The sequence below is a fragment of the Cricetulus griseus genome, chromosome 4 (assembly GCF_003668045.3).
Source record: "Cricetulus griseus strain 17A/GY chromosome 4, alternate assembly CriGri-PICRH-1.0, whole genome shotgun sequence".
NCBI lineage: Eukaryota > Metazoa > Chordata > Mammalia > Rodentia > Cricetidae > Cricetulus > Cricetulus griseus.
Window position 1 is genome coordinate 93,526,991 of NC_048597.1, and position 15,299 is coordinate 93,542,289.

Below are 15,299 nucleotides of genomic sequence, written 5' to 3' on the forward strand. Positions count from 1 at the left end.
GCACAGAAGCTCACTGCAGTTTCAAGGGATCCAATGACTCTTCTCGCCTCTGCAGGAATTGCTCAAACATGCATGCAGGCAAAACATTCACACACATAAAAATAAATAATTTTTTTAAAGATTTATTTATTTATTATGTATACAACATTCTGCTTCCATGTATACCTGCACACCAGAAGAGGGCACCAGATCTTATAACCAATGGTTGTGAGCCACCATGTGTTACTGGGAATTGAACTCAGGACCTCTGGAAGAGCAGTCGGTGCTCTTAACCGCTGAGCCATCTCTCCAGCCTCAAAATAAATAATGTTTAAAAATAAAATAAAAGCCATATAGAGCTTTCATGTCTTTTATAGTAACCTCAGCACTGTAAGTCGGTGCTCACCAAGAGCTCAAATTCTTGCTATATTTTCTTTGTCCTCTTTCTCTCTTTGGGTAGAGACATGGTCTCACCATGTAGCCCTGAGTGGCCTGGAACTCACTATGTAGACTGCCTCCCAAGTGCTGGGATTAAAGGTGTATACCGCCACACAGGGCCAGCAGCAGCAATCCAAGAAAATGCTTTCTGATAAAGATTAGAAAACTAACCACAAAGCTGAGGGTGCATGAGTCAGGCCTGAGGTTCAATCCTGCCCCCGCCCAGTGGTGGTGGGGGGTGATGACCACAACAAAAACTAGATGCAAGTCTTTCTGAAGGGCAGAAATGCTGGCAATGGGCAGGTGCTGAGTTTACAAACAGCAAACCAACAGCATCATTACATGTGATGGTCAAACAACAATGAAGAGTGACAATCAAATATCAGCAATAATGTGAAGTCCACAATCCTTACTAAAACACTTAAGGTTACACATAAATTACAGGGTAGGGACTTCCTGCCAACATGGAAGATTGTCCTGCTTCCACAGTTACTGACGCCCAGTAGCCAGGCAGCACCCTAGGAAGAACAGAAACACCAGTGTCAGCTGACACCTGGCCTCATGGTCGGGCCTTGCTACCAAGGCACACACAGGACTGTGCAGGGGTACCTCTTGAGGGTCCCCAGGACTGACCACCAACCTCTCTTGCTGAGCAGGGCCCTGGCATCTGTCCCTTGCAGTTATATGTCAAACCAAGAAGGGGAAACGACACAACACCAACATTTGCTTTATGAATAATGATCCCACTAAAAACCACCTTAGAGGGGCTGGAGAGACGGCTCAGAGGTTAAGAGCACTGACTGCTCTTCCAGAGGTCCTGAGTTCAATTCCCAGCAACCACATGGTGGCTCACAACCATCCGTTATGAGATCTGGTACCCTCTTCTGGTGTGCAGATATACATGGAAGCAGAATGTTGGATACATATTAAATAAATAAAATCTTAAAAAAAAAAAAGCCACCTTAGAGCTGATGGCCATGGGAGAAGAGACGTACTGAGAACATATAGAATCACCAGGGCTGAAAAAGTCACTTATACGTAGCTCCTTGAAGTTATAGAAAGAGAAATGGAGGGACACTATAACAGATCCATGTCCCACTACAAGGTGACCCAGCTTTTCAATTCCCAGACCTCATTCTTCCCACAAAGAATTAACTGTACACTTTAGTACCTGAAAAGCACAGATTACATGTGAACCTAGTGATGAGAGAAGTCAAGAACAGCTGGTCTACCTTCCAACGTTGGCCTTAAGTTTGTACCACTGTCAGCCCCTCCTCCAAAACAACAGTTCAGGACAAGGCCTTACAGACAGTAATTACAGCTGTGAAGAAATGCCCTAACAACTCCTCCAAAGGAGGAATAATATGTATGTGTGCCTGTACACATGTAGGGTTGCACTCACCTGCATATGTGCACATGTGGAGGTGTCTTCTATTGCTTTCTACCTTATTTTTGGAGACAATGTCTCTCAGTGAATCTGGAGCATTGGATACACTGGCAGCCTCCTCCTGCCTCTGCTCCCCTAGTGAGCATCAGAGATGCATCACTGAGCCTAGCTTATCACATGATGCTGGAAATCTGAACTCAGGTTCTCATGCTAACACTATCCACTAAGCCATCTCCCAGCCGGAGCCTAACAATGTTCAAAGGACTCACTCTACTCTCATTCCTGTGAGGATGGTCATACAACAACATAACACTGACTACACAACTTAGTGTAGGCAAGAACTACACCAAACAGATCTCCTCTAAGTGCTGTGAGGTTCTAAGTCTCCCATGGTTTGCAAAAGCAAAGATGGATTCACAAAGCCTTTTGTGGATGTGGAAGCTGAAGGAACTGTCTGAACTCAGTGGAAGATTAGCCATTCAGAGTTTATTTTGGGCTTTTTAATTGGCTTGTTCCATTTCTTTGAAGAAAAGAATGTCTTGAATTTGTCCCCCAGTTTATAAAAAGAAAAATGCTTTAACTCCAAACAGACCATGAGTCCCTGACCTGGCTCCCAGGCTGTGGTTGTCCTCTCAGATGGCCGCCCAGAGCCCTACTAATAAAAAGCCAACCTCCCGAATGTTCCTTGACACTAATAAAGGATCACACAGCTGGAGGGATGGCTTGGTGGTTAAAAGCATTCACTGCTCCTCCAGAGGACCTGGGTTCTATTCTCTACACCCATATCAGGTGACTCATCTGTAGCCTCAGCTCCAGGGGATCCAATGCCTCTAGGTTCCACACACTCATATGCCCTCATGAACATTCTTGCGCGCGCGTGCGTGTGTATGCACACACACACACACACACACACACACAGGTATGTTGTGGAATATTCCTTTACACTGTGTGAAGATATCAGTCACTGTTTGACATTGGTTCAATAAAAAACTAACAGCAAATAGCTAGGTAGGATTTTGGGGTCAAAAAGAATGCTGGGAAGATGAGGGAGAAGTCAGACAGATGCAGAACGAGTTGAACACACAAAATGGGACAGAGGTAAGAGCCACATGGTAGAATGTAGACTAATAACAATATGGGTTAATTTAAGTTATAAGAGCTAGTTAAGAACAAGCCTAAGCAATCAGCTGGGCTTCATAATTAATAAGAAATCTCTGCATGGTTATTTGGGAGCTGGTAGGTGGAACAGAAAATCTGCCTACACCTATACATAATTAAAAACAAACCCTTGAAAAATAAAGGAACATACTAAACAGATGTGTGGGCAAAGCACAACAGACATTCAGTTCAAACCCCCACTCCAAAATCAGATTAAGTTACAATGGAATGGCATCAGTCAATAGAAACAAAGGTATCAAAGTGAAAATATCTCCAATGAATTTCGAGATTCACGTTTGCCAATTGGAAGATGCATTGGAAACTAGTGTTTGCTTTGTTCCCTGAGCACCCAGTCACTAATTCTTTGGAGAACTGGTTCAGTTGTGCAATAATCAATCCAGCCACAGAAGCCAAACACAGATGTAAAACAAAATAAGAAGTCATCAACACCCAAGATGGAACTGCAGGAGAACTGGAAGCTTTCCCAAAGGGAAGCATCCACCTGATATGGAGCAGTGCTCTTGGCAGAAAGTTGACTTCACTGTATGTACTTTCAGAGCCCACAATCCATAGTGAGATGTGCCCTAGCACACATGGTTCAGAAGTAGACATGGGGGTGGGTGGGGGGCAAAAGTCCTCTATTCATATTCACAGCAAGGAAACAGCTATACTCAACATCTGCATTTGCACATGGTAGTAAGGATACTAAACCCTCACCTCTAGAGCTAGGAACTCACCAACCCCCCTTTCCTCCTACAGCTAAGGAGAACAGACACACAAAAGCTCCAACTTATGCCCGACTGGGACAGGACTCAGTGAAAGGCAAAGTCAGGAGAGGACCAGTGGGGACATGCTGAGGGTGAAGTCACACACAGAGTTACTAAGTCAGGGCCTTTCATTCTACCTCTTTAAGTCCTATGATGTGGCTTATTACCAGAGTTAGGATAAATCTCGAATCCTGTGTGTCTGTGTGGACCCCTCCAACACCCCTACCCTGGCAATGGGGATGAACCAGGGTCATACACACACTAAACAATGAGACATAACCATCTGCCACTGAGCCATAAGCCATCCCTCGGAACATTTTCTTGAATTGATGTTCCATTTACAGCTCAGAAACCAAAAGACCGGGGGCTGAAGAGATGGGCGGTGGGTTAGAGTACTTGCTAGCCCTTGCAGAGGACCTGAGTTCAGTTCCCAGCACCCACATGAGGCAACTCAGAAACCAACCTCCTGTACCTCCAGCTCCAGGATGGGCTGTCACTCACCTTGTGCAGAGGGAGCACCAAGAAGGCTCCTCCCCCACTTGCTTCTATGATGATGGCAACGAATCTGGGGTTGACAGCACAAAAGGAACTGTCCCAGGTCACTCGAGAGACTCGGATGTCATCATAGCACTGGTCGTTTTTCACAGCCTGTCCAAAGACATGCCGGAACTTGCTCTGTCGCACCACTCGCCGCATCGTGTCTGTGAAAAGAAGAGAGAATACATGAGAACTGTGGGCCACCAACTCTGCAATTCTGCAATAGGCAAGCTGAAAAAACAGAACACCTTGGTGTTCTATCTACTGTCCTAAAAAGTAGCCGGACTGCAAATCCCAGTTCCCTCTGCAGCACAAGCACGGAGAGCACGGAGAGCACTGAGAAGCATGTTGGAAAAACTTACAACACCAGCGTGGTCCGTGGTAAACAGAGACAAATCATGAAGAAAAATGGGTCTTTCGGGGTGGGTGGGAAAACTCACTCCACCCTTCCTATTTCAGAGATAGGAAAACAGCAAAATGAAGCTACATTGTAGGTGTGGAGCCAAAGCCCCAAACCAGTTATGATCCGGGTCTTTCTCCTCAGTCTTGGGGGTGATTTTCCAGTTTTTACACACCCTCCCTCTCCCTTACATCAGCATTCCTCTGTCTGAGCGTTGTGCTGCCTCCCCAGAGTGACTCCACATTACCAACTATGCAGAATCAAGAGACAGAAGCAGCTGCCCTGCCTCCAAGCGCCTGCTATCCTCCGGAAACAGGCTTGCCCTACAGAGCAACCCAAACCAACCGCTGGCTGCTAAGTGTCCCAGTAAGGAACAGGGAAATCTGACCTGAGGCTGCCACGGAAGTCAAGAAGAGCCAGATCTCAGAAAAAGAAGTAGTTAAATGGGAAGTGGCTAATGGGGCCACCTTACCATGCCCATGAGCCTGGCAGGCCCATCCTGCAGGGAAAAGTTAAGAGCCAGGTACTGGGCCAGAAGCCGGGGCAGTCAAAGACAGCCTGATGAGATGATGGCGGCAGCTGGATAGAAGGAAGGGAACAGGACAGTGTGGAAGAGAAAGCAGACCATGAAGAGGGTCTCCTGTCAGATCATTCAGCCTCTGGCAGAGTAAGCTGGGCATGGGGAATATGGGTGACAGCTAGCTGGGGTCCTGGACTCCTCATGGGTCATTTTAGACAAATCCCACTGGATTGCCAGATGGACATGAACACAGGAAGCTTTGTGCTCCAGACCAAGGCTCCACCCACCTCAGGTTTTCTAGCCGGCACTTGATGTAATTTTCCTGTCTGCTTCTGTATGGCATTCTGCTCAAAAGATAAATGGAACGTGGATAAAGCTAAGTGGAACTGGCATGTGGCCAAACCCTGACAAATTTGTTGAAAACCAGATCACTGTGAACAGAAGAGGCCAGCACCTGTCAATTTATGCCAAGTGGGGCATGTGGTGGCAATGCTATTTCTTATCCTCTAACAGCCTCCCTTGTGGCCTTGAACCCACTACTAGACGCAGAGGAAGTGTCTGTCTATGCAAGAGCCTCCTATCTTTGCAAGGCTTGTGTAGAAGTGTCCCCTCTGCAATGCTGGGGCAGGTGGCAGGGCAAGGAGCCCCGTGTTCTGCAGCCCAGCTGCTGCCTGACCTTCCCTGATGACTACTGGGACAAACACTTTGAATGTTTGGTGGAGATACTAAGGACTTACACTCATCCAATCCTTCAACGGGAAACAGTATGAGTTCTTCAGGCATGAGTCACACACAGCTTCCACTGTGGCACACACACCTCCATATTGGCCACTCTCAGAAGCCACCGCACCCACAGCCACTGGCACTACAAGTCACTAAGGCTGGAGTCCCCATCCAGCTCCTCCCAGGAAGTGCTTCAAAAGTCAGTTAAGGGTCTGAGAAAAGCTCAGCAGTTAGTGTTTATTGCTATCTCAGAGGCCCCATATTTGGTTCTTACGCACGCACGCACGCACGCACGCACACGTGTCCAGCTGCCTTTAGCTCTTGCTCCAGGGAATGAATCCAACACCCTCCTTCTGGCCTCCATGGACATTCCAAACTCATATTCACACACCCACATATACACATAAATAAAAATAAAATCTTTTAAAAAGAAGTTCACACAGGAGAAAAAGACTGCACTAGGTTAGTCAATATTCTTCATGTGTTAAAATATTTTACAAATTGATAAAATTAAAACCCAATAGAAAAAGCTGGGGGCTCACACCTTCAATCTGAGTACTTGGGAGGCAGATGGATCTCTGAATTCAAGGCCAGCCTGATCTACAGAGCAAGTTCCAGGACAGCCAGGCCTACACAGAGACCCTGTCTTAAAACAAACAAAAACCATAAAAACCAATAGAAAAGTAGGCAAAATCCACAAACAGGTGACACAGAGAGAGAGAGAACTCAGCACCACTGCCTCCCCAAAGCCCTAAACCTATGACAGCAAAGGAATAAACACAGGTATACACACGGGATTAGGACAGGAATGGAGCCTACCAGAGAGCAATTGTGACAACAAAGCTCAGAAAAGCCTATGTCACTGAGTGACTGACTGCCATGGGCGTCCCCTACATTCAGCTAAGCATCTTAGGAGATGCTCACAAGGAAGGAAGCACACTGTAAGTCCCTACCACAAGCAGAAAAGAGAGCATGTCTCAGGCCTTTCCCAACACTGGGAAGGCAGAGGCAGGAAGGCCAGGATCTTAAAGTCATCCCAGTTTAGCAAGCTAAGAGGCCAGCCTGGGCCCCTGAGCCTCAACAAACCAAGCAGTCCTCTCCACCTTACAGCAGAATCAAGCTCACTTTCATTCTAATTACATCCGTGCAAGAGGACACACAGGTTCTTACAGTTCAACTGTAGAATACAATGTTGGCTGCAAAGCAGTGTGAAGCTTTCCTGCACTGAGCTGACTCAGCCTTGCTGAAGTGGGGCTTGACAGGCAGTGTGAGCCCATTCATATCCAAGGTCAAATCTGATCTGAGCCCAGCTGTTCACATGTGACACTGCTGCTTTAGCTGCAGAGAAAGTCTCCGGCCCTTCAAACACAGCAGAGAACAGCAGTACCAACAAGAGCAAGCTCCAGAACCTGCCAGCATCTATGTGAATGGCACAGATCCTGGCCACAGTTCACTAGAGTAAATCACAGACTGTGTCAGAGTCTCTACCTGAAAATAGGGACAAACACATACATAAAGCTGACATGAAGGCTACATGACCACTTCATGATGGAACAGTTGTAAGAGATGGCTCTGCCATGGAATCTAGTATCAACATAAGAAACCCATTACTCAACCGACCACCATCCTAGTAACTGACCTCAAACAACCCAGACTCAAACCCCAGCTCTGCCACTTGTCAGCAAATTACTTCACCCCCCTGAACTACCAATATCCTCATCTAGAGAATGAAGAGTGGTGCCTGAGAATGCAAGCTGCAAAGCCCAGGTTCATGGCTCCACCACCTAAGTCTATAAAGCAGAACTAATACCAATTTCACAAGCAACTCCAAAGGCTGCAAGAGCAGAAAGCACTCTTAAGTGACCTGCACTCTGATACAGAGACCAAGTGGGACTTACCTCAGGAATGCAAGCAAGGTTGGTTCAGCATATGAAAAGTGATTGGTGGGACCTACCACACCAATAGAAGACGACCAAACTCACAGGACCACCACCACCACACACACAAAGCACATGACAAAATATGATAAAACACTCAGGAGATGAGGAATAAAAGGGGATTCCCTCATGATAAGAAGGAAAGCCCACACTTATCACAATGTTCAGTGTTGAAAGGCATGCTCTAAGATCATAAACCAACAAGATTGTGTGCTCCAGCCCCTTCTACTTAGAACTGATAAACAAATGCATCTAGGTGCAAGAACCAAGATCAATATACAAAAATCAGTTATGCTTCTATAGTTACAACAGGCAACCCAAAAATGAAATTAAGGAACAATTCCAATCACAGCAGCATTTTTTAAAAAAGGAAAAAGCCCAAGAGGAGTGAAAACCTGCATATTAAAACCATTCACCACCGCAAAGAGAAATTAAAGAAATGGAAAAGCACCCTATGCTCATGGGGTAAAGCTTGGCCATTATTAAGACAGTAGAATCCCTGAAACAAGGAAAGTCTTCTAGAAGGTTAGGTCAATACCTCATAGAAGTGGATGAACTGACTCTAAAACCCACATGGAATTACAAGAGATCTGAGACAAACACATAACCTTTAAAAAGGACACATTAGAAAAACACGTTTCTTAATGTCAAAAAACTCACTACAGGGGCAGGCATAGTGGTACACACCTTAATCCCAGCACTCGGGAGGTGATGGGGTAACGACACATGACCAAGGCACAGAGACCCATGCAGCCTATAATCTATCTGTACAGAGCCTAGCATAGACTCTGTATTCCACACTGCTAGCAAGTGTTACTTCAGAGCCCATTAACAAATTTCTCTATCCAAAGAGAAAATCCCAATCAACTTCCTACTGATGATGGCATGAGTGTAATTTTCATAAAAAGAGCCCTGCTAACCAAGAGCTCTGCAAAACTCTGTGTTCTCCCACCTCTGCAGCATTAGCATCTGTTTCAAACAGAAAAATTTGGAAACTATTCTAAAGATTAGAACTCCTAAGGGCTGCCAGAATTGACAAATGGCATTCAAAAGTTCAGCTGGGAAACTAAGATGTCAAAAATAAACTAAAATAATAATAATAGAATGTCTTATCAAATTTGGGTATTCTTTTAATTATCTTGTCTCAAAGTGATCAAACAATAAATTAGAAAACTAAAGCAGGCCGGTCATTGGTGGCGCACACCTTTAATCCCAGCACTCGGGAGACAGAGGCAGGTGGATCTCTGGAGTTCCAGGCCAGCCTTGTCTCCAGGAGTGCCAGGATAGGCTCCAAAGCTACACAGAGAAACCCTGTCTTGAAAAACAAAACAAAACAAAACAAAAACAAAAACAAAAAAAGAAAACAAAAATAAGGGGGCAGAGAGATGGCTCAGTGGTTAAGAGCACTGACTGCTCTTCAGGAGGAGCCGGGTTCAATTCCTAGCACCCACATGGCAGCTCATAACTGTCTAACTCCAGTTCCAGGGGATCCGACACCCATGACAAAACACCAATGCACACAGAATTTTTTAAAAATTAATTTGAAAATTTAAGAAAAAGAAAACTAATAGTTTCTAAGGAAACTCAATTCTCAATTGCATGAAAAAGAATTAATGAAACAATCCTGAACAAGGAGAAACAGACACTATTGTAAACACCCTGCCAGGGAGGAGCCTCTTGTGAGGTCTGTCAAGTATGAGCTCACCCACCTGCACAGACCCTTTTCTTTGCAAATGTTGAGAATAACTTGGCAATGAGAGGGCAGAGAGCCAGGCATGATGGAAACTGAGGCAGGAGGATTAGAGCTTAAGGTCAGCCTGGGATCAGGAGCAAGACTCCAAATATCAACAGAACAATAAGGAGGCAAGGAACAGTTCAGTCCATATAGCAGTTGGTATATGAGAAATAGGACTTGACTTTGTCCCCAAAAAGTGATGTATAAGAGCTATGCAGGGTGGCACACTTGTAACTCCAGTGCTAGGGATCAAAGGCTGGCCAGCCCCAGGTCCCAGGGAAGACTGCCTCAAAAAAGAAAAAAGCAAGGAACGACACAAAGGTTGGCCTCTTGCCTCCCTGAAAACATACACACACCTGTGCACTCACTTGCATTTGCGCATGAACACACAAACAAAAACAATTTAAAATGGTGGTGTAGTTAAGTCATTGAGCAAATCAAGGAAACATTCAGCAGATTTCACAACGAATTCCAATCAGTAGGAGGCAACAGAAACGTCTTTTAATTTCCACAACTTGTAGCTGGATGTGGTGGTGCACAACTTTATTCTCAGAGCTTGAGAGGCAGAAGCAGGTAGATCTCTGAGTTCAAGGCTAGTCTGACCTACATAGTGACTTTCAGACCACCCAAGGCTACATAATGAGACCCTGGTCTCAAACCCACCTCCAGCAACACACACACACACACACACACACACACACACACACACACACACACACACACCCCTAACCTAAACCCCTGACACAAGATGCAATTTGCCACTCTACCATAGTTTCAGTAAGACTGACAGCATGCTTGAATGGGTTTCAATAAAGTAAAAAACAGAATGCTGTCATCGGCTTCTCAATAGGCTGAGAGTGAATGAAGAAGCTTGTGTTGAGGCTAATCTGGGCTACATAGCACAGATGCGACAGTGACTGTGGTGGAAGAAAAGGAAGGACAACAACAAAAAAACACACCACAGCCAGATGTGATGTCACTCACCTGTAATCTAGCACCTGGAAGGCAGAGGCAAGATTACACTATCCTTGGCTACATATACATAGCAAGTTTGAACTCAGCCTGGGTTACCTAATGTGCCAACTAGTTTTATGTCAACTATAGACATTTGAGAGGAAAGAACCTTAATTGAGAAAATGCCTCCATAAGATCCAGCTGTAGGGCATTTTCTTAATTAGCGAGTGATGGGGGAGGACCCAGCCCATTGTGGGTGGGGCCATACGGTGGTCCTGAGTTCTATAAGAAAGCAGGCTGAGCAAGCCATGAGGAACAAGCCAGTAAGCAGCACCCTCCATGGCCTCTGCATCAGCTCCTGCCTCCAGGTTCCTGTCCTGACTTTCTTCAATGATGAAAAGTGATATGGTAAAGTGTAAGCCAAATAAGCCTTCCCTTCTGAGTGGCTTTTGATCATGGTGTTTCTACACAGCCACAGTAACACTAACTAGGATACCTGGATAGCTCAGTAGAGAGTAAGCTGAAGGCTTAGGCCCCACATGATGTCCTCTCTAGGTAGGGCTGGCTCAAAGCTCAGAACAACCATCTGTCTCTCTGCCCTGGTTTCTAGGTAATACTGAAGTCAAAAGAGAACTGATTATCCAGCAATTCAGGCCTTTGTTTTGTTTCTTAGACAGGGCCTCTCTATGTAGCCCAGGCTAGACTCAAACTTGCAGTCTTCCTGTTTCAACTTTGCAAGTGCTGGGATTCCAGGTCTGTGCCACCATCCTCTAAAGTGTTGGTAGCAGACTGTATATACCACTGCTTTTGACTCCAAATAAAGAAAATGTAAACCCTGAAAAGTACTATTCATTAATCCTAACACACAAACAAGCAAACCAAACACTTAAATTTCCTTGTATCCAAAAATGACCAACAAGGATCCCTCATGGCTAAGGCAGGACTCGGCTTCAATGGCTCTCACAACCTCCATTCCCAAGGCTGCTGATAAGGAGACTGAATGGCAGGCATCATCCCAGGGTCCTGCAGTTACTTCACAGGGAGTACAGTAAATATATGTGAGAAAAAAATACAGATTAAGGTAGAGTTGTTACAATGCAACGGCATAAAATAAAGTATACGTAAAACACCCGAGTAAAGGTTTCTCTATTTTCTCGGTCTACCTCCACCAATCTCATAAACAAAGGACCACCATCTTGACATTTTCCTGTTTATTGAGAAGTTGTCCATTTAAAGACTCGTGCAGGTGTATTTCTATGGTGCATATGAAAGGAAACACATCCTGTGAGACACATACAGGAAAGCCCCTATTATGGAGACCTTGCCAGCAGATTTACAGACAGCATTCCAGTGCAGAGTCTGCATCAGATCACTCGGTTTCCCTCAGCCAGGAGCAACTACATAAAGGCTCCAAAGAATCCACGAGGGGAAAGCCACACCCAAGACACTGCCGTTTTTGTTGTTGTTGTTTTATAAAAGGCATGTTATTTTGTAACTTATTTTACTTTTTTTTTTTTTTTTTGAGACAGGGTTTCTCTGTGTAGCCTTGGCTGTCCTAGAACTCACCCTGTAAACCAGGCTGGCCTCAAACTCACAGATCCACCTGTCTCTGCCTCCTGAGTGTTGGGATTAAAGGCATATGCCCCAGCATGGATATGTTATTTTAAAAGAACAGTAGGGGACTAAGAGATGGCTCAGCAGTTAAGAGAGACAGTTAAGCTGCTGTCCCAGAGAGCCTGGGTTGGACTCCCAAGACCCACATGATGGCTCACAATTGTCTGTAACTCCAGTCCAGAGGATCCAATGCCATCAGCACACAAGTAGAACAAAGATATATATGTATGCCAAACACATAAATAACTTTTTAAAATAAACTGGCAAATGTCTTAAACCCTGAGTTTGCTTTTAAGAAGTAAGAAATGGCGGGTCATGATGGTACACACCTTTAATCCCAGCAGTCGGGAGGCAGAAGCAGGCGATCTCTGTGAGTTCTAGGCCAGTCTGGTCTACAGAGTGAGTTCCAGGACAGCCTCCAAAGCTATACAGAGAAACTCTGTCTCAAAAAACAAAAAACAAACAAAAGGTAAAAAATGTAGTACATGTTCACAAAAGCAAGTGAACAAAGCAAATTTGGGAGGGTTCCTGACTAAAACATGGAATGAGGAGATGGCTGACCTTTTTCACTTAGAGTGTCACTGGTGTCTTAAAGTCCGTCAAGTGACACTCTAAGAATCCTAACAAACCATGAATTTTTACTGTATTCAATTAAAGGAGTCACATTACACATTTAAAAGAAAAAAACAGGCCATGTGTGGTAGCTCACACTTTTTTTTTTTTTTTTTTTTTGGTTTTTCGAGACAGGGTTTCTCTGTGTAGCTTTGGAGCCTATCCTAGCACTCGCTCTGGAGACCAGGCTGGCCTGGAACTCACAGAGATCCGCCTGCCTCTGTCTCCCGAGTGCTGGGATTAAAGGCGTGCGCCACCAACGCCAGGCGGTAGCCCACACTTTTAATCCCAACACTCTGTAGACAGAAACAGGTGGTTTTCTGTGAGTTCATGGTCCAGCCTGGTCTACAAAGCAAATTCCAAGACAGTCATGGAAAACACAGTGAGAACAAAAAAAAAAAAAAAAAAAAAAAGACTTAGCTAATTATTTTACATGTTTGGGTGCTCTCTCTGCAAGTTTGTCTATGTACTCCCTGCATCCCTGGTACCCAAGGTCAGAAGAGGATACAGGACCCCCTGGAGCTGTGAGCTGTAGTTACTGATGTTTGTGAGCCACCATGTGAGTGCTGGGAATCAAAACCCAGGCCCTCTGGAAGAGCAACCAGAGCTCTTGAGCCTCTAATAAAAACTGTTTTAGAAAGAAGACCACAGGCACAGCAAAATTATACACAGCCAGATCTTCGAAGACACGGCTTTGGGGTGGGAGGGACTCTGCGTGCTGCTGCTTGCTGGTCTTGCTAAAGACTGTTAGCTACTTAGCACAGATGCTACAAGTCCAGGGTAAGCTTGGTGTGTATTCCACCATCAGGACAGACAGTAGTAAGTAGAGTCACACTCATGAAAGTCTTCAAGTAACTTCCCTTCACCCACAGGACAGACTAGCACGCCCAGTGCAGATGCATGTTTCAATTCCACAACCCAAAACAATTTGGTTCTAAAATGTTTCTAGAAACAAAGAGACAAGAAAACAAAATTAAACTGTGGTTGAGGGGCCAGGCCCAGGTCACAGGAAGCCTAAAGTGGCATTGCAAAGCTCTTGATCCCAGGCTCAGCATTTTTCAGCCTTCTAAGAGACATATGCAACTGGTCCAGAAAGAATCACTGAGAGTCACAGTAACCCAGAGCCACAAAGTATGGACAGTCAACTTTCCTGCTTTCTCAGCACTAAATTCCACATCACACAGGATACAACAGTCCTCAGAGCCCTTCCATTGGATGTGGCCTCAATGGCCACAGTTCACTTGCTGGCTTTGTGATTTTTAAATATGGAACTACAATGTGCCTAAACTTTATAAACATAAATACAAAACAGAAAAGTCAGGATACAGAAATGGTTACGAACTATATATACTGAGATGAAGCAAAGTAAGCATTAGCCATACCCAAGGACATTAATCTTCCCTTCTTATTTTAAAAACTGTGTTGAACTGTGTGAGAACACGGCATGATTATAAAGCACTAGAAACAAACATGAACATACATACACTTGTGCACACATACATGCACACTGACACATATGCTGGTGCAACGCATACACCAAATAAATAAATAAATAAATAAAGCAGTCCCTCAAAGGCTTGTGTTGACATTTCTCTACATGTTTTGAAGCTTCTGGAACCGTCATATTTTACAACTTGTACTTGTTTTAGGGGGAAAAGTTAGAGACAACATTACAGCACTCACTGTAAATCCAGAGTGGGCGGTAGTGCCATGCAAATGTCTGCTCCACATCACATTCAACAAGAAATGAGCCATGGATATGAGCATGATGCAACTCTACAGATCAAGAATTCATGCTCACACTTGCATTCAGAGATCCTCTAGAAAGTGCCATCATAGTATAAACCACCTAAGGTGGAATACGTAAGAATGACAAATTCTGCAATTTTTAAAGCAGGACGTTAGGAGACAGCCCTAGTACTCCAACGTCAAAAGTACATATTCTTATTACAGAGTTAGCATGCAAAGATGCATGCTCAGATTCCCTCCTTCCCCTCCCCCAATCCTCTGCTTATCTCCAGTATCTTTCAGATAACAACTGCCCGCCCCCCCCCCCCCCCCCCCCCCCCCCCCCCGTCCTGGGGCTCTAAAGAGCTACAGGAGAGGCCTCCATCTGAAGACAGCTCAGGCACTCCCTGCCTGACAACAGTGGTGGCAGCCCAGAAACCATCCATGGCTGCAGACATTTCCCAGAGATTCCTGTAAAGAGCCATATTAACCCCATGAGTGCTCAGGCTGAGTCCAGAGCTTCTGCAGACATGAACAGCCCAGGATGCTTCAGGACGCTCCTACTATACTGATGACCTACTTTTCTCATCTACAAAGGGGGAGGGGGTAATAGATTGTCCAAACTTTAATAATTCTTTGGAAATCTTATTGTTTCAAGAAATGAAATTCCTGGATCCTGTGATCTGAATAAGAAGATAAAATAAGAAGTCATGCGCCGGGCGTTGGTGGCGCATGCCTTTAATCCCAGCACTCGAGAGGCAGAGGCAGGAGGATCTCTGTGAGTTCGAGGCTACCCTGGTCTACAGAGCA

General features: G+C 45.0%; 1 protein-coding gene across 1 annotated transcript in view; it reads right to left on the reverse strand.

Annotated features, from left to right (window-relative positions):
• Window positions 1-15,299, reverse strand: part of Coro1c (coronin 1C) — a 70,354-nt gene that overhangs the window by 40,790 nt on the left and 14,265 nt on the right. Inside the window, exon 2 of the mRNA XM_027415968.2 lies at window positions 4,231-4,430. Within this exon, the coding sequence (XP_027271769.1) occupies window positions 4,231-4,425 (195 nt within the window). The 5' untranslated portion in view covers window positions 4,426-4,430. The remainder of the gene's footprint in view (window positions 1-4,230; window positions 4,431-15,299) is intronic.